Below are 26,061 nucleotides of genomic sequence, written 5' to 3'. Positions count from 1 at the left end.
CCGTGCAGTATCCAGCGTCCATGCAATGTGCAGCGCCTATGCAATGTGCAGCGCCCGTGCCGTGCAGTATCCAGCGTCCATGCAATGTGCAGCGCCTATGCAATGTGCAGCGCCCATGCAAAGTGCAGCGCCCAGCGCCCATGCAATGTGCAGCGCCCATGCAAAGTGCAGCGCCCAGCGCCCATGCAATGTGCAGCGCCCCATGCAAAGTGCACCGAGACAACGAGCAGTGATGTTGCGGACCCGGTCATCTAACGCAGTTACTTCTGTCCGCTCCGCAGCACCGGGCACGCGCAACGAGATGTCACCCCTGGCTATCGGGCACGCGCCCGCCGCCTGCGTGGGGCGGGAGCGCGCGGCGCGGCGCGGGAGCGGGAGCGGGAGCGCGGGCCGTTATCTGGGCGCCGCCCCCCCCCCCCCCCCCCCCCCCCCCCCCCCCCCCCCCCGCCCCCCGACACACTCCGCCATGGAGCCGCAGCCTGAGGTGAGCGGCGGCGGCGGGAAGCCGGAGACGGAGACGGAGCCGGAGCTGGAGACGGAGCTGGAGCTGGAGACGGAGCTGGAGACGGAGACGGAGCCGGGCGACGCCACAGCGGGACAGAGCGGCCCGTTGGCCGGGGCAGGGTCCGGGTCCGGGGGCAGCGGCGAGGCCGGGGCTGAGGGTGATGTCTGTGGCCGGAGCGGGGCCGCGGCTGCGGGGATGTGGAGGTGTCCACACGCAGCGCCCGCCCACGACCACGACCACGACCACCCGCGACCCCCGCAGCGCTTCGTGAGGAGGACGGTGCCGTCGGGGTCGGGGTCGGGGTCGCTGCCGGGGGGAGCAGAGGCCGAGGGATCGAGCACCGAGAGCCGGGGGGATGAGGCCGGGGACACGGACAGCCGCGATGGGGAGCGGGAGATGGAGATGGAGAGCCCGGGGGTCGCGGATGGTCGGGAGCTGCCGCAGGGCCAGAGCGAGGAGAACGAGGAGGAAGCTGAGATGAAGGCGGTCGCCACCTCTCCCGACGGCAGGTTCCTCAAGTTCGACATTGAGCTGGGTCGCGGCTCCTTCAAGACGGTGTACAAGGGTCTAGATGCTGAGACGTGGCTGGAGGTGGCCTGGTGCGAGCTGCAGGTAAGATGCTGAATGAATGGATGAGATGATCCATGTGTAACATTGCTTTAGCTGCACTAACATCACAATCTGCTGTGTAATCAAATCCGAGTGTACAATAATTCACAACGTGAGCAGATACCAGATGGCTTAAACATTCTAGTAACTTCTTGTATAACTGGCACAGTTGTGGTTTGGTGCCGCGACAGACAGACAGACAGACGGGCAGGTGGATGGGTGGATGGATGCGCGTCGTTGCCGGCCGTATACGATTGAGACTGGACACATTTACGTCATAAGATATAATTAGTAATAACTCTTTATTCTTTCTTTTTGAATGGAGTTGTGGAAAACTGAGGTCTAAACCAGAGCAATGGTCGCCCCCTGACTTCGCGTTAATGATATTGTCCTCCCGGGAAGCTGAGCTGTGATTGTAATCATCTGAAGGCCGGCGGCAGTGCCCAGTCTTTTTATCGCCTCGTTACGCGTTAAATTGCACCGAATATCATTCAGTGCTTTGCTCGAAAGAATCCGGTTGTAAATTGAAGAAATCATAATTTAAAATTAATCCAGTGAACGAATTAACGGTAACTTTTGAACATAATCTGGGTTTGAACGCTGAGGTTTTCATTTGATTTCATCGCGTTAAATGAAAAAGCGGAATGCGCAATAGAGTGTTCGGGTGCACTTATAGCGGGAATTTTTTTTAAACTGTCCTATTTAGTTTCCTTACTTGGAGTATTGATGTGATTAAAATGATAAATGTTAAACATTATTTGTAGAGAGAAATCAATAAAAGCTTGAGGGTGCTACCATTTCTTTGCACGGTGTTGGTCAGGTTCTGAAAGCACAATTAGATATGTTTTCTAGAACACGCGTGACCATGATGCAGTCCAGATTATTATCCAGCATTACATAAAGTAGTACACTCCAATTCCTGTATGTTGCTGTATAACGTGATGTTGAAGTTTCACTAGATAGGTGCAAGTCACCAAAATATTTGAGGTGAACGAAGACATTTTCACTTTGATTCACAGATGATTTACAGTATTTTCGTATCTCCTGAAACGGGTCAATTTTCAACATTTTATTTTAGAGTTGAGAGTAGTAGTTTCTTTAGACTTGAGACATACAGCGGGAAAACAGGCTCTTCGGCCCACCAAGTCTGTGGCGACCAGCGATCACACGAACACCATCCTACACTTGGGACAATTCACAATTTTACCGATGCCAATTAACCTACAAACCTAGGAGTAGGAATGGGAGTGGTTGGAAAGCAATGTGGTCACAGGGTGTATGTACACACTCCGTGCAGCCAAGCACCCATAGTCATGATCGACCCTGTGTCTCTGGTGCTGTAAAGCAGCAGTTCTGCTGCCCCGATCTGAGGGTAAATTCAATTATTGAAAAGATATTTAATAAATCTCATCATCGCACAAGGACGGAACTTGCAACTCTCCCGAGTCACAATTTCACCATTCCAAGGGCGATCATAAATAAATCTAATCAAGGCTTCTGTTTCTTTGAGGAGATTGGGTATGCCAACGAATACTCTCTTGAACTTCTACAGGTCTGCAGTAGTGAGCATATTGACTGATTATATCATAGCCTGGTTCCCATAGCAACCCAAATGCCCAGGAATGAAGCAGAGTACAAAACGTGCCCGGTCTATTATGGGTACTGACCTCCCCACCATCGGAGGGATCTATAGGAGGCACCACCTCAAAAAGGCACCCAGCATCATTAAGGACCCACACCAGCCAGGCCCCACTCATTTCACTCCTGCCTCCAGGAAGAAGGAATAGGAGTCTAAAAAATGCTTCTTCCCAACATCCATCAGGATATTTAACACTAAAAACATCAACTAAATTTCAAACTGTCTTGGTTGCACTTCGGGCTTTTGATTTTGCACTAGATTGCATTTTAAACATTTATTGAACTTTTGTTTGTTTATTATGTTATCTATTGCGTACTGTGTTTACAAAACTATTGTGCTACTTCAAGTAAGTTTGTCATTGTTTTGGTACATATGACAATTAACACTCTAGCATTGTTATTTTAACAAAGATGTATATGTCATTCATTGTTGCATAGTGTAATAGTTGTGGCAATAATGACAATATGTATCCTAACAAATTATACAGAAGTAATGGATATTTTTTCTGTAGTATCTATGGTCTTCTGCAAACTTTAAACAGTAGGGTTAGTTATGATTTTTAATGGGGCATTGCATCATTAGGCACCTGCCCACACACTTTGGATACAGCTAATCGAACACTTTCAAGTCAAGTTGAGTGTTAATTGTCATATATACCAACAGCAGACTGATGATATTCTTACTTGCTGCAGCTTAACAGGCTTGTAAATGCAGTAATACACAAATATATCATAATATGTGTCTTTTTACAATACTGCACGCAAGAATGTGACAAATCGGGTCCAATTTCAAATTTCTTCAAAGAAGTTGACAAGCACTTTATTGAGTTCATGACTAACATAGTATCAACAACAAATATAAGAAAAGATAACATATTGATGGCAAGTTTCTGAAAATGGCATCAGAATACACAAATACATTTTGTGTAACGGAGGTTCCGTGGTGTCCACCAGTAACCTGGTTTGTACATTAAGTGCACATATTTCTTATTCCTTTCTATGTTAATGAATAATACTACATGGAACAATAAAATTGCAAACACCGTTTCCACTTCATTCACCTGATCATGTAGTAGAATACTGCATCCATCTGAGTGGACACCGCAACGCGCGTTACACATCATACACACAAACGTACGTTGCGGTAGACACTAAAAGGTTTGGTGTCCTAGAAAACGACCGTTACATTATTAGCGAGAACCAAACATTTTCACCAATGTGATCTTAATGGTACATTACCATATGGATTTGACCTATCGATGGCCGATGATTCATCAGTTAGTTTGATTTGGGCTGATTTTTTTGTAGGTAAAATGTCTCCAAAATGGTCATTGCAGAGCTCTCCGAAAGTTAGTGACTTGGTCCGTACGACAGGTAAACAAGAGACAGTGTGTTGCCAAATTAAAGGTTTCTTAGTTTTGATTTATGTCCAAAAAAAGTGTTTTTTTAATTGATTTTAAAAAATCGGAAAATATATGGTAAACGGTCGTTGCGTTTTTCACACCACAATGTTTTAGATATATTACTTTGGAAAATAAGAAAAAATAATTAACTCACCCAAGAATCGCTACTACCATAGGATACCTCGTTGGGTGAATAGCATTTGAGGTTTGGAGCCTCCGTCCGTGGTTTAACTTATGGAGGTACCGATCCCGGTAACGGCTTTTGTGACAATGGACACCAAGCACAACGACCGTCACGGGATCTTTACTGTACTGTATTACCTGTATGTAGCAATGTTACAAAATTTTGAGATTTAAAAAATCAAGTCTGCAATTTATCCCATCAGATAAAGCATAAAAAGTTTAATTTTGACAGCTAATTCACTTTCATATCTTCAGTAATAAAAAGGTTATGGTCATTTTCATACCCGGAAATTAGCATCTTGTTCCCTATTGCTTTTCCATTGACTTAACACAACAGCTGTGATCGAGGACAGTCAAAAGCCCATAACTTTCTGAAAAATCAAGAAATTTTCAGTTATTACAGATTGAAGCATTCTGAAACAAAAATAAAACTTACTTGGATGACCTGAAATTAAAGCATATAATTAGTTAATTACCTAATTGTACCTAATTACAAAATTGACCGCTGTTACGGAAATAGTAATAAACACCCAGACTGCCTTGAAAATTCAAAAATGTGATATTCTCAAGATAAGAACTTTAATATTATTGTATTATATGCTGTAAGTCCGTAACAGATAGGTAAATAAATTACAATTTCAAGCAATAGACCCAAGTCTTTATGGAGAAGATCAGTTGCTAGCTGGTACATTGGCATATCATAATCAGTAGCATCATCATACTCTTCAGATTGTAACCAATAAGCAACTCTGTACATCTTGTTTTTCCTCAACTTTTCAATTTTGGCATTGTAAACAACAAGTTTTTGCTCTTCAAACCACGCATGAGATGTCTTTCTGCCCACTACTTTCCCATTAAGAATGTCCTGTAGATTCCATTTCTTAAGAAAAGGATATATTTTTTAAATAGCCTAAGTATCCAAATAACAAACTAATCCCATTCACACAAGAATTCACAATATAACATGATTTTTAAATCTCAGTCATGAATTTATATGCCAGATGGAAGGAATTTAATGTTTAATTCCCATAAATTAATCTAGAAACATCCACTCAATATAATTAAAATTATTATTTTTTTGGACAATACATGGGACTAAAACTGATATTTAGTATAAAAATATTGACTATGGATAGACAATAACACAAAATATAGATGATTTAGATGCTCTTATGACATGATTGTCCAAAAATAAAGAACATTTAAATCATCTTGCGAGTGGGTTTTTCTGGAACGCGATCGATTGGAACGTTGCATTCGCGGTGAATTTGAACCCCTTATCGGCAGGAAAAACACTGCCGGTTCATATGGGGTCCAAATCACATTTTCGCATCGTAAAATTTGATTACAGCCATCCCAAGAAACAAGATTATATGTAAAATATACGACTTACATTTTGTTTTGTCCCGTTCATGCGATCTGTCACGTTGAGGGCGTTAGAAGTCGCTTTTTATTTTAATGTAATTATTAAATTGTCTAGCGATTAAAATATTTTTAAAATCGAGAACGGAAGTCGGATCGATTTTTCTTCAGCAGCTGACAGCCCGAGGAAGTCTGCCTCCGATAAGCAGTAGAAAACTTCATTTTAATCCCGCCTCCCCCCCTCAAAGGCGCCAAAGTCGCGCACAAGGCCAGTGGCAGAACTGCAGCGCCGCTGAAGGTAAGTTTTGTAACATCGCTACTTTATGTTACTGTATTTTCCTCCTGGTATTGAAGATCCCTAGATCATTATCAAAACGTATATGTATGAGGGGCCATTATGAAGTTTATTTATGAATTAAATATTCATGACTAAATGTGGAAGTTTTTAATGTCACACTTTTAGTGTCCAACGGGCTCCTTCGATGAAAACGATGAAAATTTGTCTGTTATGAAAAAAGTTTTTGACTTTTGGTTTTGGTTATCTAATTTATATCTGTTATTTATAAGGTTTCACATGATGTGTAGATCTTTGTTAAGAACAGTGTATTGGTGTTAAGTGAATACTAATCTTGTTTGTCAAAAACTCTCCAGTATTGTAAAAGGACACATAATAAAAATCATATCTTGTAACCAAATAGTGCACTTTCTCCCATTTATTGTGAGGTGTTAATTATTAATGGTACTTGCAGCAGAATGTTAAATGGGTGGGAGAGAGTCCTGTAAGTAAATAGGGTTGATCGTCTGTAAGCATTGTCGAATGGTATAATGTGAAAAACTATTTGGTCTGTTGAGTGCATACTGGTGTTTAAGAAGGAACTGCAGATGCTGGAAAATCGAAGGTACACAAAAATGCTGCAGCATCTATGGAGCATCTATGGAGCGAAGGAAATTGGAAACGTTTCGGGCCGAAAACCATTCTTCAGACTGATTTGGCGGGGGGAGGGCGGGGAGAAGAAAGGAAAAGGGAGGAGGAGGAGCCCGAGGGCTGAGGGAGAGATAGGAAGACAGCAAGGGCTAACAAAATTCGGAGAATTCAGTGTTCATGCTCCCAGGATGCAGACTCCCCAAGCGGAATATGAGGTGCTGTTCCTCTAATTTCCGGTGCTGCTCGCTCTGGTCATGCAGAAGACCCAGGACAGGGAGGTTGGATACGGAATGGGAGGGGGAATTGAAGTGCTGAGCCACTGGGAGGTCAGGTTGGTTAATGCGGACCGAGCGGAGTTGTTCGGTGAAACGATCGCCAAGCCTCTGCTTGGTCTCACCGTTGTAGATCAGCTGACATCTAGAGCAATGGACGCAATAGAGTGCCGGATGGAAGTTAGTGGTGAAGCGGATGAATTCAGTCAGTTGTGTGTAGGTGCAGGAGGTGGCACCAAAGCAGTCGTCGATGTAGCGGAGGTAGAGGTCGGAGATGGGGCCCTGGTACGTCTCGAACAAGGATTGTTCGACGTACCCGACAAAGAGACAGACGTAGCTGGGACCCATGTGTGTGCCCATAGCTACGCCTTGTATTTGGAGGTAATGGGAGGAGTCAAATGAGAAGTTATTGAGGGTAAGGACCAGCTCCACTAGGCGGAGGAGAGTGTCAGTGGCTGGGTATAGGTTGCTTCTCCGGTCGTGGAAGAACCGGAGGGCCTTGAGACCATCCTGGTGGAGGATGGAGGTGTAGAGTGACTGGACGTCCGTGGTGAAGATGAGGGGGTGAGGGCCTAGAGAATGGAATGCGCGGAGACGGTGGAGAGTGTCGTATGTGTCTTGAACATAGGTGGGGAGGGATTTAACCGGGGGGGGGGGGGGGGGGATAGGATGGAGTCAAGGTATTTGGAAATGAGTTCGGTAGGGCATGAACAGGCAGAGACAATGGGTCTACCGGGACAATCAGGTTTCTGGATTTTGGGGAGAAGGTAAAATCGGGTCGTATGGGGCTGGGGAACGATGAGGTTGGAGGCTCGGTCGGGCAGGGCGTGGGAATTGATGAAGTCGGTGATGGTGCTAGAGATGGTGGCCTGATGCTCGTCTGGTCATGGTCCAGGGGTAAGTAGGAGGAGGTGTCTGAGAGTTGGCGCGTGGCCTCAGCTTTGTAGAGATCGACACGCCAGACTACCACGGCACCTCCCGTGTCGGCGGGTTTGATACAGGAAGTGCATGCTGGTGCTATGCCAGGCCAGTGCAGTTAGTCTTGCTTTTCAGATACACATCCAGCTCTTTTAAATGCTGCATATGAATAATCCTAGTTGGCCATTCCAGACTCTGGATGGCTAATGTTTTGGAAAATAAATTCCTCAGAGATCCAAAACTGGTTCCATTCCCTTAAGAAAAGATAGTGATTTTGTAGAGTGTACTTGATTTCAAATAAAATGACAGAGTTCCTTGCCTCCTCACCAATGCCACTACCAATCAGTGGTTCAAAGCTCATTGGTTGCAGTCCTCCTGTTTGTTTAATTCGCTGAAGGATCAGGTAGCAATACAAACCACCACATTCCTTAGATGATTGATTGCTGTCCAAGTTGCGTAGTTTCCCTTGCCTGATTTTTTTTTTTTTTTTTTTTTTTTTTACGGTTCCATAATTTTTGAGAATAAATTGCGCATAATACTCCAGGTGCAGTCTCTCAAGAGCCCTGTACAACTGTGGTAGAACCTCCTCGCTCCTAAATTCAAATCCTCTTGCAATGAAGGCCAATATGCCATTAGCTTTCTTCACTACCTACTGTACCTTCATGCTTACTTTCAGTGACTGATGTACAAGGACACCCAGGTCTCGTTGCACCTCCCCTTTTCCTAATCTGACACCATTAAGATGCCTTCCTGTTCTTGCCACCAAAGTGGATGACCTCACATTTATCCACATTATACTGCATCTGCCATGCATCTGCCCACTTACCCAACCTATCCAAGTCACCCTGCAGCCTCATAGCATCCTCCCCGCAGTTCACACTGTCACCCAGCTTTGTGTCATCTGCTAATTGGAGATGTTACATTTAATTCCCTCTAAATCGTTAATATATATTGTAAATAACTGGGGACCCAGCACCGAGCCTTGTGGCACCCCACTAGTCACTGCCTGCCATTCTGAAAAGGACCTGTTAATTCCTACTCTTTGCTTCCTGTCTGCCAGCCAGTTCTCTATCCATCTCAATATCCTACCCCAATGTGCTCTAATCTCTTGTGTGGGAACTTGTCAAAGGCTTTTTGAAAGTCCAGATACACCACATCCACTGGCTCTCCCTTATCCATTCTACTTGTTATTTGATGATCTATGTTTTGATGCTGTGCAGTTATCAACACAATGTAACTGCTAATTAGAATATTTCAGTTATGTAGGTTTGGCAACAAAGTTGTGACTTGTATTAACTCAAATCAAGAGACCTCTTGTGGCTAAAGATCAACACCGATGTATGTAAACAGCATATTTTAATATTCAAGGTCTTTAATTTAATTTTGAAATTTTGCCTCTAGGATTGCAATGTTGCAATACTTGCATTAGTTATTAAATTGGTAAGCATGAACAGTAAAGTGATGATTTTTTGAGTTCTTGATAATGATATGTCTTTATATCAGCACCAAACTATATATTTTTTGTCTTGGTTGGATAATTGATTTGACTAATCTTAACATGAGAGAGTATTCATCCATCAAGCTTTTAGAGAAACCTAATTTTTCATTCTGTATGTGTTCCTGAAACCAGTTGAACATAAAACAGTATTATATAATTATTAATACTAGAATTACTATGTTTACCCGTTAAACTCACTAGCGACTTGACCTCGGAAGCAGGTGCTATTCCATTAAATGTCATGCTAAAATGGCACGTGGTGCCACACATGAGGTTGCTAAACAAAAAAGGAGCCCATGGTAAGGTACTTGCATGGATAGAAGATTAGCTGACTGGCAGAATGCAAAGAGTGGGAATAAATGGGGCATTTTTTGGGTTGGCTGCCAGTGACTAGTGGTGTTCTGAACGGGTCAGTGTTGGGTCCGCTACTTTTTCTCTTATTTTAATAATCTTGAGGGAATTGCTGGTTTTGGCCAGGTTCGTAGTTGATACAAAGATGGGTGGAGTAGCAGATAGTGCTGAGCAAGCAGCATGCTGCAAAAGCACTTGGTCAGTATGAAGAGTGGACAAAGAAGTGACAAATGGAAAACAGCATAGAAAGGTGTACGGTCATGCACTTTAGTGGAAGGAATAAAGGAGTAGACTATTTTCTAAATGGGGAGAGGATTTAGAAATCAAAGGTCCAAAGGGACTTGGGACTGTTGGTGCCAGATTCCCAAAAGCTTAAATTGCAGTTTAGTCGGCGGTAAGGAAGGCAAATGTAATATTAGCATTCATTTTGAGGGACTTTACCAGGCGCTAGTGAGGCCACATTTGGAATATTGTGAGCAGTTTTGGGCCCCATGTCTCAGAAAGGATGTGCTGGATTTGGAAAGGATCCAGAGGAGGTTTAGGGGAATGATCCCTGGGATGATTGGCTTAACGTATGAGGAGCATTTCAAGGCTCTGGGCCTGTACTTTCTGGATTTGAGAAGGATGAGGGGTGCATTTCATTGAAACCTACCAAATAATGAAATGCCTAGATATAGAGGACGTGCAAAGGATGTTTCCAGCAATGGGAGTGTCTAGGACCAGAGGGCATAGCCACAGAATAAAAAGATGTACCTTCAGAATTGTGATGAGGAGAAATTTCTTTAGCTAGAGAGTGGTGAATCTGTGAATTCATTGCCACAGACGGCTGTGGAGGCCGTTATTGAGTATTTTAAAATAAGAGATTGGTAGGTTCTTGATTAGTAAGGGTATCAAAGGTTAAGGGTGAAGGCAGGAGAAAGAGGTTGAGAGGGAAAGATAGATCAGCTATGATTTACTGGCGGAGTAGACTTGCGGACTGAATGACCTAATCCTGTTCCTATGTGTTATGGTCTTATGGAAAATTTCCTGTGGAATGGATTGGACGATTGATATGCTGCCTTTGTTTTGGCTTCCAATGGAGTAAAGGCATTGGGGATGGGGACAAAATTATGCAGTTTCCATTGTTAATATGTTGGTATTTCACAGGGCCACCATGTTCTTCATGATGGGTACAGGTATTAATTCCTTTCCATTTTAGCATCATATTTTGTTTGCTACATGCAATTTTTGTATAATGTAAATATTTTATAACATTTCACTGTTTGCATTATTGAACCCTAAACGAGGTACATTTGAGGTTGCGGAACAAACCCCCCCCCCCCCCCCCCCCCTAAATTTCCCGCAAAGCATTCAGTTATTTAAACGCGCTATCCCCATTGACATAAAAAGCCACTGGTAAACAAATGACTCCTGCATGTTGGTATTTCTAAAGGCTCTTGGGATGAAAGACGCCTATTTTAGGACCGTGTGAATGTTATAAACCACGGGAGATTAGATACATCTGTGTCCCTGTCTTCTCATTCTGCATGGCTTGTGCATTCATAGTTGCCCCAAAGCGTATCGATATAGACAATTCTGGTCAGGTTCTGGAATTGTGAAGCACCAACACAGGTATTGTACATCCACTCTTCTTACAATACAATACAATACAATACAATTTATTTGTGTCATTTGAACCTCATTTGTGTCATTTGAAATTTGGTTTCTACAGTCATACACACAAGAAAAAGAACCAAGACACAACACAATTTACACAAACATCCATCACAGTGAATCTCCTCCTCACTCTGATGTAAGGCAAAGTCTTATCTCTCCCCTGCACTCCTCATCCTCCTCCCGATGTCAGAGTCAAAGCCCCCGGCGGGCGATGGTGAATATGTCACGCGGCCATTAAAGCCGCGCCGGGCGATGCAAGGCCCTGCTCTGGGTCTTGGTGTTGGAGCCCCCGGCGGGCGCTAACAAGTCCCGCGGCCATTTAAAGCCGCGCCGGGCGATGATGTAAGGCCCCGCTCCAGGTGATTTTCAACCCTACAACTCGGGCGGGAGAAGTCGTCGTTGCGGAAGCCCTGAAAAGCGGTCTCCCAGCAGGGACCCGCGGGCTCCCGGTGTCACCGTCCACCAGACCTGCGGTTGGAGCCTCCGAATTGCTGGGGTCGGGTCGCAACCGCGTACCACCACAGCTCCACCCGCTCCGAACTCGGCTAGAATAGGTTCAAATGAAATTACGTTCCTGCAGTCATACCAACAACAAAAACAAAACACACAATTAACACAATTCCACACAAACATCCATCACAGTGAATCTCCAAACACCTCACTGTGATGGAAGGCATAGAACATAGAAACATAGAAATTAGGTGCAGGAGTAGGCCATTCGGCCCTTCGAGCCTGCACCGCCATTTAATATGATCATGGCTGATCATCCAACTCAGTATCCCGTACCTGCCTTCTCTCCATACCCCCTGATCCCCTTAGCCACAAGGGCCACATCTAACTCCCTCTTAAATATAGCCAATGAAGTGGCCTCAACTACCCTCTGTGGCAGAGAGTTCCAGAGATTCACCACTCTCTGCATGAAAAAAGTTCTTCTCATCTCGGTTTTAAAGGATTTCCCCTTTATCCTTAAGATTTCCCCTTTATCCTTAAGGCAAAAGTCTTATCCCCTGTTATCTGTTATTCTTCTCCCGCAGTCAAACTGTTGCATCGAGCTGATCAAGGCTCTTGATGTTAGAGCCCCCGGCGGGCGATGGTAAGTCCCGCGGCCGTTTAAGCCGCGCCGGGCGATGTAAGGCCCCGCTCCGGGTCGATTTAAACCCCTCGATTCGGGCGGGTGAAGTTTGCCGTTGCGGGAGCTTCGAAAAGCGGTCTCCCATCAGGGACCTGCGAGCTCCCAATGTTACCGTCCACAGGGCCTGCAGCCGAAGGCTCCGAAGTCAGGTCGCAGCCGCGCACAGAGCTCTGCGCTCCGAAGTCGGCCAGCTCCACGATGGTGAGTCCGCAGGCTCTGCGACTGGAGCCCCAGCTCGATTCCGGTTGGAGGCCGCCAGCTCCACGATGTTAGGCCCCAACGACAACAGATACTCGACAAGGAAAACGTTGGGTCCCCGTACTGGGAAGAGATTTTAAAAATTCCCCCGCCCCCCCACATATACACAGCTAAAAATTATATTAAACTAAAACCAAAAAATACACCTAACAGGACTGAAAGAAAAAAAAGAAAGACGGACTGCAGAGGCCGCTGCCGCGAGACGCCGGCATCTTAATATACATGCATGCATGCCTGTGGGGAATTTGCATGGAAAGTTACATTTACTTTATATTTTGCATTTCCATGCAATTAATGTAACAAAAGTTATTAAACTAATGCAGTGTTAATGCTTGTTGTATCAATGCACCTGGTGTTCTGGATAATGTGCAAGATTCACAAACTAGAACTTGAGATAACATTAAATAGTTTATTTGTTTGCTTTTATGAATGCAAAGTAGTTTCTCCTTCACATTGGCAGTAATCATTTTTATAATCCTTGCAGTTTCTGAATTTAAGTTGCATCAGATCTGTGACTTGGTGTGAAGAGAACAGCTTTGTATTGATGGTAAATTTTAGGCAACATAAACCCCTGTTTCACGGTGCGAGTCGACCCACGAGTGACCCCGAGTTTAAAACAAATTAAACTCGTGGTAATCACGTACAATTAACGTAGTGGGAACGTTGGAAATCGTGGACGCAACTTAGCGACTCGTGGGGCTAACGGCAGGTTTAAACATGTTTAAAGATTTCCACGAGTCAAATTTACTCTTGAAGTTAAAATTTTAAACATTTAAACTGGTTGTAAGAACGTAGTGGCCCGTGTGTTTACCTTAGTGACTCTTGAGTCTACCGTGGGTTTGGCCTGAGTGCCAGAAGTGAAATGTTGAAGATTAGTCGGATCTTAATGGATAATGAATGAATGGATGGATGGATAGGGGTCTGAAATGAACTTGGATACTTTCGATGGGAGAGAGCTGCCGATGAAGCTGAAGGTACAGAGCGAAGATGGGGGCTCAAGCATTGATGGGAAGGGTCAACACCGGGTGGGATGTGTGAAAAGTGACCATACTGAGGGAATTCCCACGTATATGAAGCAGAGAGAAACGTGAGTTCTACATAGATTATGTTATAGCCAGCGAGGAGACATTTCTTCAGATGATATAGATATAGATATGCCATTTATTGTCACTATACATGTACAGTGAAACTGAAAGCTGCTCGTACTCAGTGCATACATACAATTTAGCACAAAAAACAAGAAACAGAAAAAACAAGAAACAGAAGGGAGATGGGGGGGGGGGGGGGGAATAGGTGCACAAATTCTGCGGCGCTACATACATATATACAGATGGAAGTCAGTGTTGGGCGGTGTAGTCAGTGCATGTGTGAATTTGAATTTATAGTAGTTATAATTCTCGGAAAGCAACTATTCCTGAATCTGTTTGTCCTGGATTTGATGCACCTATAGCGCCTTCCAGAGGGCAGCAGGTCGAACAGTCCAAACGCAGGATGGGAGCTGTCTTTGATGATCTTCTTTGCCCTGCTAAGGCAGCGGGAGGTGTAGATGTCCATCAGGGAGGGGAGAGGGCAGCCAATGATCATCTGCGCTGTCCTGGTTACCCTCTGAAGCCTCTCCCTGTCTGCCATGGTGCAGCTGCCATACCATGCTGTAATGCAGTATGTCAGCAGGCTCTCGATGGACGAGCGGTAGAAGGTCAGCAGCAGGTTAGAGTCCAGGTTGTGCTTCCTGAGGACCCTCAGGAAGTGCAGCCGCTGCTGAGCCTTCTTGATGACCGCTGTCGTGTTGTCAGTCCAGGAGATGTCAGCAGCGATATGGACGCCGAGAAACCGGAAGGTGTTGACCCTCTCCACACACTCGCCGTTGATGTGTAGGGGGGCTAAGTCGGTGCTGTGCCTCCTGAAGTCGACAATGAGCTCTTTTGTTTTCCTGGTGTTCAGAGCCAGATTGTTTTCTGAGCACCAGGTTGTCAACTTCAGGACAATGCTTGAGATAATGATTTTACAATGTGAGGTGACATTATAAGCCATGGGATATAGACACAAAATGCTGGAGTAACTCAGTGGGGCAGACAGCATCTCTGGAGAAAAGGAATTGGTGACGTTTTGGGTCGAGACCCTTTTTCAGACTGGTTTTGTGCTGTGCTGTTGCCGTATCTCTGGAGAGATGTAATGGGTCTCGACCCGAAACGTCACCCATTCCTTCTCTCCAGAGATGCTGCCTGTCCCGCTGAGTTACTCCAGCATTCTGTGTCCATCTTCGCTGGCGAGGAACCGTGCAAGTTTTCGCTCTCGAACACAGATAGCAGCGAATTATGAGGGGAAGAAACTCGCGTTCATGCCGCACGACGTGTTTGACCACCTGCCCCCGCTACTCGAGGAGCTTGTGCTGAGCAGTAACCAGCTGCGGAGCTTCAACTGGGGCAGGCTTTACCTGCTAGGCTGGTTGGAGCTGCTGGACCTCGGTAGCAACCTGTTGACCACGGTGCCTCGCATGCTGTCCAACTGCACCCAGACCCTGCGTTTCAACCTCACCCGCAACCAGATCTCCAAGCTGACCAAGGACATCCTGCGGGACGTGACCTCCCTGCAGTACCTGGATCTCAGCTACACCAACCTGAAGACCATCCAGGCCTCCAGTTTCCCGGTCAATGCCTTCAAACACCTTTGGGAGCTGTGGCTAAGCGGCAACCACTTTCTCTGCACCTGCGATGCCAGGTGGTTCATGTGGTGGATCAATCAGACCACGGTCTACATCCCTCACCTGTTCACCGATGTCACCTGCACCTCCCCCAAAGCCCACCTCGGCCACTGCGTCGTCATGGTGGATCTGCACTCCTGCGAGTTGGACTACCTGGGCATTGGCCTCTACACTTTCTCCGCCTTGATCACCTTCTTGCTCCTCAATTTGATACTTAAAACAGGCCTTCATTCACGGTGGCGCAGCGGTAGAGTTGCTGCCTGACAGCGAATGCAGCGTCGGAGACCCGGGTTCAATCCCGACTACGGGTGCTGCCTGTACTGAGTAAGTTCTCCCCGTGACCTGCGTGGGTTTTCCCCGAGATCCCCCCCACACTCCAAAGACGTACAGGTTTGTAGGTTAATTGGCTTGGTGAATGTAAAAATGTCCATAGTGGGTGTAGGATCGTGTTAATGTGCGGGATCGCTGGTCGGCGCGGACTCGGTGGTCCGATGGGGCTGTTTCCGCCCTGTATCTCTAAACTAAACTAAACTAACAGGGGAGAACACTGGACCTTCTTGGTCGGTTTATTATTTTACACATATACATTACACAGATCACGGAGTGTGAAATAAAGCTGCCAACCCAAGGTCATGCAAGAAACGGAGGAAAACGGGAGACGATTTTATTCAGCAACTCCGTTCTGGCAGAACATCTATCCTGTGTTAAGAAACCTTACTTTCAGGGGATTTAAATCTTGAGTTCAACTTCTACCTGAATTTAATCAATTCACAAAAGCTTTGAAGTTCTCCCTGCAGTCCGTTTCTTAAACACCTTTACGTTTTGTGCTTTTTTTAACAGCCAATTACTTTAAATGCCATTTATTGCATTGTAGCAATGATAGGCAACGATTTGATAAAAGCGGTTAATTACATGACAAGAGAAGCATGCAGCTACATAAGAGACACGGAGAAGCTGATCATCGGGTCATGGAAGGCTTTTTATAGTAAAAAAAATGCATGACATCATTTTTATCCATGTGATGATTTTTCCACACGTCGGTAGTCGTTGTTGGCTCAAGAGTAACTCGGGAAAGGTACTTGGTACATCGCAGAAATGAGAAGTAAACGGCAAACTTAGACATACACGTGGGAACTCGTTTAAACTCGTGAACATAAACTTGGAATCTCGTAGACAACCACGAGTTTGATTTTTTTCTTTCATTCGGGATCACTCGTGGGTGTACTCGCAGGGCCATTAACTGCAAGTTTGTAATACTTACTAGGGGGCTGCATTCCTTCTGTAAGCCGGTCCTTATGTTACCACATGTTTATATTATGAGGGTAGATGTGCTACAGTGGTAGAGGATTTGTGTTAGGCTAATTGATATGGCTATTCTGAATAAAACGTCGTAACCGATTTACTGAAATTATCTTTATTTACTTTTACTGACTACCTGGATTTTGTAATTATAACAATAGTGAAGTAAGTCAGACAATAACTTTATCAACTATCCGTTAATAGTTGAGTTAATTAACTATTAACTTCATTAACTTCACCATTCATTGATATGGATAAATCAGACAGTAACCTCTAATATTTTTAATGTTAAAATGTGGAAATTGGAGGGTACTGTCTGATTTGCGTGTTCCTGCACAAGCTTCATTAATATTTCCACTTTTAGAATGAATACTAGATGAAAGGTGTTATAACGTGGTGATTATTTGCAAACTAAATGTGCTAGAATAAATTGGATTTCTGCATTGTAATATGAATGAAATTTTGGGTGGCACAGCTTGTAGAGCCACTGCCTCACAGTGCCAAAGACCAGTGTTCAATCCTGACCTCAAGTGCTGTATGTGTGAAATTTGCACATTCTCCCTGTGTCCATGTGGGTTTCCTCCAGGTACTCTGGTTTTCTCCCAAAGACATGTGGGTTTGTAAGTGGGTTAATATAGAACTAGTGTGAACGGGTGATTGATGGTTGGTGTGGACTCGGTGGGCCTGATGACCATGTTTCCAAGTCAAGTCAAGTTTATCTGTCACATACACATACGAGATGTGCAGTGAAATGAAAGTGGCAATGCTCGCGGACCTTTGTGCAAAAGACAAACAACCAAACAACCAAACAAACTATAAACACAATCATAACACACATATTATTTTACATAATAAATAATGGAAGGAAAAACGTCCAGTCGAGTTAGTCCCTGGTGAGATAGGCGTTTACAGTCCAAATTGCCTCTGGGAAGAAACTCCTTCTCAACCTCTCCGTTCTCACCATATGGCAACGGAGGCGTTTGCCTGACCGTAGCAGCTGGAACAGTCCGTTGCAGGGGTGGAAGCGGTCTCTCATGATATTGTTGGCTCTGGAGTTGCACCTCCTGATGTATAGTTCCTGCAGGGGGGCAAGTGAAGTTCCCATAGTGCGTTCGGCCGAACGCACTACTCTCTGCAGAGCCTTCTTGTCCTTGGCAGAGCAATTCCCAAACCAGATGGTAATGTTCCCGGAAAAGATGCTTTCCACCGCCGCTGCGTAGAAGCACTGGAGGATCCTCGTAGACACTCTGAATTTCCTCAATTGCCTGAGGTGGTAAAGGCGCTGCCTTGCCTGACTCACGCCATGTTGTATCTCCAAACTAAACTAAAGTTGTGATGACTCTTAATTACTATCATTCAACTCTGGCACTAAAATTGTCTTCTGCATGTTGAATCTTTTGGGATTTATTATTGAGGATTTCCTTTCTAGCATTTTATCTCTCTTTTATGTAAGAGTATTTGTTCTAACATGAACCACCAGATTTAGCTTTGCATGTCTTCATTCTGATTGAAAATGCATTTTGCTTATTCAAGCCGCAAGCCCTTACCATAGGATGTTGCCCCATATCGTATACTCCGTGGCAATAAGTGCCACGTAAATGCCCTTGAAATGTCCATTCACAGCTGCTAACTACAATGGGGGCCTGAGCAGCAACATTTTCCACGTAGAGGGCAGTGGGTACGTTGAACAGGCTATCTGAGGAAGTGGTGAAGTTGTTACATTTGCAGCATACAACTGGTTGATGGCTTCTAACAGAGGAACTTAATGAAAAGCTGTAAAGCACATCTTCATACTGCCATTTGATGACGTGACTAAGTTGCACACATTTTAAAAATACATTTTAACTGACCATGCTGCAATGAAGGTTAAGGAAAATCTTTTAATTAAATGTTGCCTATAATGATCACAATGATTCATTTTCATGATATCATCTCTTTTTCCCCATTTGGTATCTCGTAAAAGTCGAATAACTAGCGCAACACAGTGGTGCAGCGATAGAGTTGCTGCCTTTTGCACTAGACCCAGGTTCGATTCTGACCGCAGGTGCTATCTCTGTGGAGTTTGTACACTTTCCCAGTAACCGGAGCGGGTTTCCTCCTATACTCCACGTTACGTACAGTTACGTTACGTAGGTTAATTGGCTTCTGTAAAAGTTGTTCCTAGTGTATAGGATAGTATTAGTGTACGGGGTGATCGGTGGGTTGAAGGGCCGGTTTCCACACTGTATCTCTAAAGTAAGCTATCTTCAGTTAAAGAGAATGAGAAGTCTCTTGGTGGGAATATGTTTATTGCTTTAAAATCAAGCTGCACAAACCTTCCCAAAATTACGTTGCACATTATACCTGATATAATTATAGTTTCTCAGCACTATCTTTTTTTTCTTAACTAGTAATTTTTGCATCATCATTATTGTAATAGTAGTTTTACTGATGAACATATATGGGAGTGAGGTGCAGATATATTTATACTGCATTTGGAAATTAATAAGCATCAGAGTTCTCCATATCCTGGCCTGAATGTCATGGATGTCTATACAGATCAAATTAGAGACATAGTCATGGAATCATACAGCAAGGAAACAGTCCCTTCAGCCCAATTTGTCCATGGCGACCAAGACGTCCCATCTACACCAGTCCCGCCAGCCTGTGTTTGGCCTATATCCTTCTAAACCTTTCCTATCATGTACCAACACAAATGTATTTTAAACATTGTGACGGTGCCTGCCTCGAGTACCTCACAATTTCCCCCATCTTTGTAGCAATGTAGCAACTACACCACAGTCTGTGGACTTTGATTTTCTGTTCATATTACAGTTATTAATTTATCAAATTACTTAGATTATTTGTGTGTATTGTTTACAGGTCTGTTAAGCTAATGCCAGGAATAATTCTGTACCTATGATAATTAAGTTTGACTCTTAACTCCCTCAAGTTAAATTTAGGCAACTATGAAAGATGAAGGCCTTTCATCAGTGCCTGTCGCATGCCTGTAATCACATCTTAACCATCAGAAAAATGCTACGTGATAATAATTAACCAATATGAATAAGATGAGAAGGAAAATATTTAAAGGATTGAGTGGCAGCTTTTTCACAAGGTGGTGTGTAAATGGAAACGGATGTGGTCGAGGTGGGTTAGGGTTAAATAGATAGATTGATAGAATTTTATTTGCCACACAACCAGGGTCGGTGGTAATTGGGTTGTCAGCAGCGGTACAATAATAAAGAACACACAACCACAATAAAAATGTAACACAAACATCCACCACAGCATTCATCACTGTGGTGGAAGGCACAGAGCTTGGTCAGACCTCCTCCATTTTCCCCCGTGGTCGGGACCTCCACCTCCGCAGCCGTTGCTGCGGGCGTCTAGATGGTAAGGGACAAAGTCAAAGTCAAGGTGAGTCCAGGATCGGCTCTTCCCCACCGGAGATCGCGGCTTCAGGTTGGTGTAGGCCGCAAGCCGGCGGTCGAAGATTTAAGGTTCCCGCTGCGCCGCAGCAAGAAGCACCGCAGGGCCGATGGTCGAAGCTCCCCTCCAGGGGTGATGGTAAGTCCATGCCTGGCCCCGCGGTAGAAGTTGGCCGCGGGCCGGCAGTGATGGCTTCTTCTTCCCCCGGGTCCCCCATGAGGGATCCCGGGCTGTAGACGCCGCGCCAGCTGGAGCTGTGCAGACAACGGCTTCAGGCTGCCGGCTGCCCCGGGCCAGCGAAACGGAGCGCTCCCCTCCAGCGAGCCCCAGCGAGGGCTCACCCGCTCCGCGCCGAGAGTCCACACTGCGCCCGCCGCCGAAGCCCCGGGCGCGTCTCCGGGAAAGGCCGCGCCGACCCTTGCTGTTAGGCCACGGGGGAGGCGAACTGGAAAAAGTCGCCTCTCCGTGGAGGAGGTGACCGAAGCGGTTTCCCCCTTACCCCCCCACACCACCCCCCACACAAAACACACAAAGAAACATTAAAAACATACTTTAAAACATACTAAAAAAATAAAAAAAGTTGAAAAAACTAACGCGCTGCTGACAGGCTGCTGCCACTGCAGCGCCCCCTACTCTACTCTGCTGACAGGCTGCTGCCACTGCAGCGCCCCCTACTCTACTCTGCTGACCGGCTGCTGCCACTGCAGCGCCCCCTACACTACTCTACTCTGCAACTTTAAAAGAGACTTGTACAGGTACAAGGATAGAAAAAGTTTGGCGTGATTTTAGAATTAGCGCAGGTAAGTGAGACTCACCAAGATAAGCAACTTGTCGCATGATGAGTTGGGCCAAAGAGCCTGTTTCCTTGCTTTATAGTTATGGTACTAGACTAAGTGGGACCCGTTGGGTCCCAGCATCACACGGGGGGCTGGTCACCAACGCAATATTCCACCTCTCCACCAATTCCAATACTGCTCGCCAGTGGGGGGGGCTGGCTGTTGCGCTAGTATGGGTGTTGCGGGCTGAAGGTACTGGTTTCCAGAGTGCTAGCATAGACATTGTGCGCCGTATGGATGCTTGGGCAGGCATCCAACTGTTGCAACAATTTTAAAAGCCAAGCCAAGGCAAACAATTGGGCGGCAGACACCCGACAACCAAAATTCATTTTGTGAACACAAACTTGTCAAAAAGGAGAGGCAATATTTCAAATTATATTTTTAGACCCTTTAGAAGAAGCAATGAATATTAAGGCTGATTCACAAAAATTAATATCATACTTTTATAATAATACATTAAATAGAGAATTACCCTCAACAGAGGCACTAAGAGAAGATTTGGAACATGAACTAATGAGAAAGATCCCGAAGGTTAGATGGGAGAAGTATCTGATGAACACACATAATTGTTCCATTAATGAAAGACATAATTTAATTCAAGTTAAATTATTACATAGACTATATTATTTAAAAACGAGGTTGAATAAATTTTACCCAAACGTCTCTCCCAGATGCGATAAATGTTTGTTTCAAAATGCTGATATAACACATTCATTTGTAGGATGTATAAAGTTGAATAAATTTTGGAGCGATATATTTACAAAGCTTTTCAAGTCAAGAATAGAACCTAATATGGAATGGATTATATTTGGAATAATAGTAGAAGATATCAATTTAAATAAGGACCAAAAAGTTTTTTTTAAATTATGGGTTAATAATTGGAAAGAAATTGATACTTAAATTTTGGAAAAATACAGCTATTCCAACTGTTAAAATGTGGATTAGGAATATGTTGCTGTTACGTCTGGCCTTTGTTGGAAGAGGATTTGTATACAATAGAAGTGACGTTTCAATTATATAGTCCCCTGGTGCAATGGTATTTGGAATATTGACATTACGTGAAGAAGGATGTACATCCAACATCAGAAGGTTCACCAGATTGCATCATTAGGAAGGATGAAACAAATTGGGTTCATATCTTGTGTTTAAATGAATGAGGTATGATTATGGAGATTGTTCGAGTAATTGTCTCCGTCACTGGGCTGTCTAGAACTAGGGGTCCCAATTCCGGAAGTGGCGGTGCTGTTGACCACTGCGGCTCGCCTGCAGTCCGTCTGTTTTTTTACTTTTTTTTGTTGTTTTCTTTTGTCCTATTTTAGTTAAATTTTCGTTTATTAGGTTGTGTATGTGTGGGGGGGGTGAAACATGATATTTGTCTTTTCCTTCGGGGGAATGCGACTTTTTCTTGTCGTATCCCCCTTCTCTGCCTCCGTCTGCGCTTAGGCCTAATGGCGGAGCTGGCGGCCTCCAACTGCGACCGACCTCGAGGCTCCGGAGGCAGAACCAGCCAGGACTCACCAATGCGAGGCTGGCTGTCTTCGGGCTGCGGTGGCGTTCCGATGGCTGCGGCCCGACTCGGGGCTGAGGTGGCGTTCTGGTGGCTGCGGCGGCATTCCGGTGGCGGCAGCCCGACTTAAAAAAGGTGACTCCCCTCAATGTGTATGGACCAAATTTTGATAGCCCTCTGTTTTTTAAGCGAATTCTTAACAATATCCCGGAATGTACACGACAAAACTTAATAATCGGTGGAGATTTAAATTATACATTGGATGCGTGTTTGGATAGATCATCAACTCAAAGAAAACTAAAATCTCGATCAAGTGAATTTTTAAACTCGTACATTAATACTACTAATATAAAGGATGTTTGGAGAATTGAAAATCCATCGGGCCGAGAATATTCATTTTACTCACCAGTACATAAAACTTACTCAAGGATAGACTATTTTTTAGTAGATTCAAAACTTATCCCATTTACCTATAACTCGCAATATCATAACATCATAATCTCAGACCACGCTCCACTAACATTTATGATCAAACTAAACGGAATGGTAGAGACAGTCACAATGGAGATTTAATCCCCAAATCTTAAAAGATAAGCTATGTAATGAATACCTAGTAAAACAGATTAAAATGTTTTTTGAAGCTAACGATAGCCCTGAAATCTCTGCTTCCCTTCTTTGGGAAACATTTAAAGCATTTGTACGAGGAGCATTAATTTTTTCCCAATCATTTTTTAATAAAGAGAATAGGGCCAAACAACAGAAACTGGAAATGGAAATAAAGCAATTAGACATAGAAAATGCAGCAGCACCATCCACGATAAAACACAATAAAATTGCAATACTGAAATATAAATTAAACAAGATATATTCTGACCAAGTTATAAAACTTTATCAACATACAAAACAATTAAATTTTGAATTTGGTGATAAACCACAAAAACTATTAGCACGTCAACTTCATTAATTGGATGGGGAAAAAACAATATACAAAATTAGAACAGACAAGGGAGAAACATTAACACTGCCTAAAGATATTAATGATAGATTTCTACAATACTACCAAAAATTGTATTCATCTAAAATAACAGAACAATCAACGGGAATGTAAACATTTTTACAGAATTGTAAGCTTGCGGGACTAGATCAGAAAGAGAGAGAATTACTAGGGGCTGAAATTACGATAAAAGACATCGAAGAGTCAATCAAATCTTTAAAAAAACGGAAAGGCTGCAGGCCTGATGGTCTAAATTCTGAATTTTATAATAAAATTTATGATTTGCTTTCCCCACGCCTACTGACAATGTACAAATACGCTTACACTCAACAGAAACTTCCAGAAACTCTAAATGAATCTACAATCATACTCATACCAAAAACGGACAAGGATCTTGAAGACCCAGGTTCATACAGAGCTATAGCCCTCTTAAATACTGATCAGAAAATATTAACTAAAATTCTATCTAATAGATTGAGCTTAGTGATCAGCAAATTAATACATCCCGACCAAACAGGGTTTATCCCAAAGCGTTATTCATTTTATAATCTGAGAAGATTATTTAATATTATATACTCCAATAGAATTCCTAATGCAGATCTAGCAATTATTTTGTTAGATGCTGAAAAAGCATTTGACCAGGTAGAATGGCCATATTTATTTTTGGTGATGGAAAAATTTCAACTAGGAGAGAAGTACTGTACATGGGTTAAATTGTTATATTCTAATCCAACAGCCAGAATATTAACAAACAAAATGTTATCAACTAAATTTAATCTCTAGAGGCTGTAGACAAGGATGTTCACTATCCCCACTATTATTTGCTCTTGCATTCGAACCCCTAGCAGAAAGCGTTAGAAACCATCCAGGAATATATGGATACAATACTAGAGACACAAGGAATAAAATGTCCTTATATGGAGATGATGTACTAATATATATTACAAAGTTAGAAACTATTATTCCAAACCTATTAAATCTAGTAACTCAATTTGGTCAGTTTTCGGGATATAGAATTAATTGGAATAAAAGTGAAATCATGCCAATAACAAAATTCAATTTACATACAATACAACAATCCCCTTTTAAAATAGTTAAAAGATAAATTTAAATACTTAGGAATCTATGTAACTAAGACATATACCTCTTTATTTAAACTAAATTTCCCACCCTTACTGAATAAACTACATAAGAATATTCAATACTGGAAAACACTCCCCATTTCTATGCTTGGGAGAATTAATGCTATAAAAATGATTTTTTTTTTACCGCAACTGCTGTACCTATTTCAATTAATTCCGATATATATCCCAAAAACTTTTTTCAAAAAAGTCGGCTCCATTGTTACAAGTTTTGTCTGGGATTATAAGAATCATAGAATAAGTAAAAAACATTTATGTAAGTCAAAGATAAATGGAGGTTTGGCTTTGCCAAATTTCTTATTTTATTTTTGGGCAGTCCATATTAAAAACATGAATTTCTGGCTGGAAGAAATGGATCAACAACCAGATTGGTTAATGATGGAAAAGGAAGACTGTCTAACTTTTGAAATTGGACCGATCATATTTGCCCCCACAAAACTGCACAAAAAACCTATAAAGAAAACCCCATAATACATAGTGGAATACGAATTTGGAAACAAATAAAAAAAGATTAAAAATTGAATAATATACCACTATGCCTTCCCATTGTAAATAATCCTTTGTTCAAATCATCCTTTATGGACAAAGGTTTCATACAATGGAAAAATTATGGAATCAAAAATATTGGCCATCTTTATGGGAAAGGCACTTTTCTTTCATTTCAAGAGTTACAACAGAATTATGGACTGCACTCAAATAATTTCTTCAGATATCTACAAATTAGAGATTATGTTAAATCTAATACACAAGTCTACAGGAGTAGGGAATCAGAAATTATTGATGAATGTTTGAACAAGCATCCTAATACTGAAAAAATAATAGCTTATATTTATAACACCCTACTAAACAACGAGGTACCACCGACCGAACCATATAGATACAAATGGGAAAATGAAATAGGTCACCCTATAACGAAAGATATGTGGGACGAAAGTTTACAACAAATACATCAATGTTCATTAAATGCCAGACATACTTTAATACAATTCAAGGTATTACATAGACTACACTACTCTAAAATAAAACTAAATAGAATCTTCCCACAAATCTCTCCTATTTGTGATAAATGTCTACATCTAGAGGCTAATTTAACACATATGTTTGCAAACTGTAAAAAACTTCAACATTTCTGGACTGATATTTTCGAAACAATTTCAGAAGTTATTAATACAAAACTGGACCCAGACACAAAATTAATAATACTTGGAATATCAGAACAAAGTTTAACACTCACAACAAACCAAAGAAATTTCCTCGACTACAGTATAATAATCGGGAAAAAATTAATATTAAAATTTTGGAAAGGCCCTACAACCCCCACAATTAAAATGTGGATTACGGAAATGTCGGAGACCCTATACTTAGAAAGAATTAGACTCGTCTTAATGGATAAACAAGATCTTTTCGATAAAACTCTGGGCTCCATTCATTAACTATCTGAAGGGATAGATTGGCACAGCA

General features: G+C 43.0%; 1 protein-coding gene across 5 annotated transcripts in view; it reads left to right on the top strand.

Moving 5' to 3' along the window:
* The first annotated feature begins 447 nt into the window (after window positions 1-447).
* Window positions 448-26,061, top strand: part of wnk2 (WNK lysine deficient protein kinase 2) — a 140,235-nt gene continuing 114,621 nt past the window's right edge. For 3 of the 5 annotated variants that reach the window (XM_055647484.1, XM_055647485.1, XM_055647483.1), the window contains exon 1: window positions 448-1,117. In XM_055647484.1, the coding sequence (XP_055503459.1) occupies window positions 467-1,117 (651 nt within the window). In that variant the 5' untranslated portion in view covers window positions 448-466. The remainder of the gene's footprint in view (window positions 1,118-26,061) is intronic. The other 2 variants (XM_055647487.1, XM_055647486.1) reach the window with 1 other exon arrangement.

This window comes from Leucoraja erinacea, chromosome 16 (genome assembly GCF_028641065.1).
Source record: "Leucoraja erinacea ecotype New England chromosome 16, Leri_hhj_1, whole genome shotgun sequence".
Classification (NCBI taxonomy): Eukaryota; Metazoa; Chordata; class Chondrichthyes; order Rajiformes; family Rajidae; genus Leucoraja; species Leucoraja erinaceus.
This window is presented reverse-complemented; position numbering and strand designations above follow the sequence as displayed.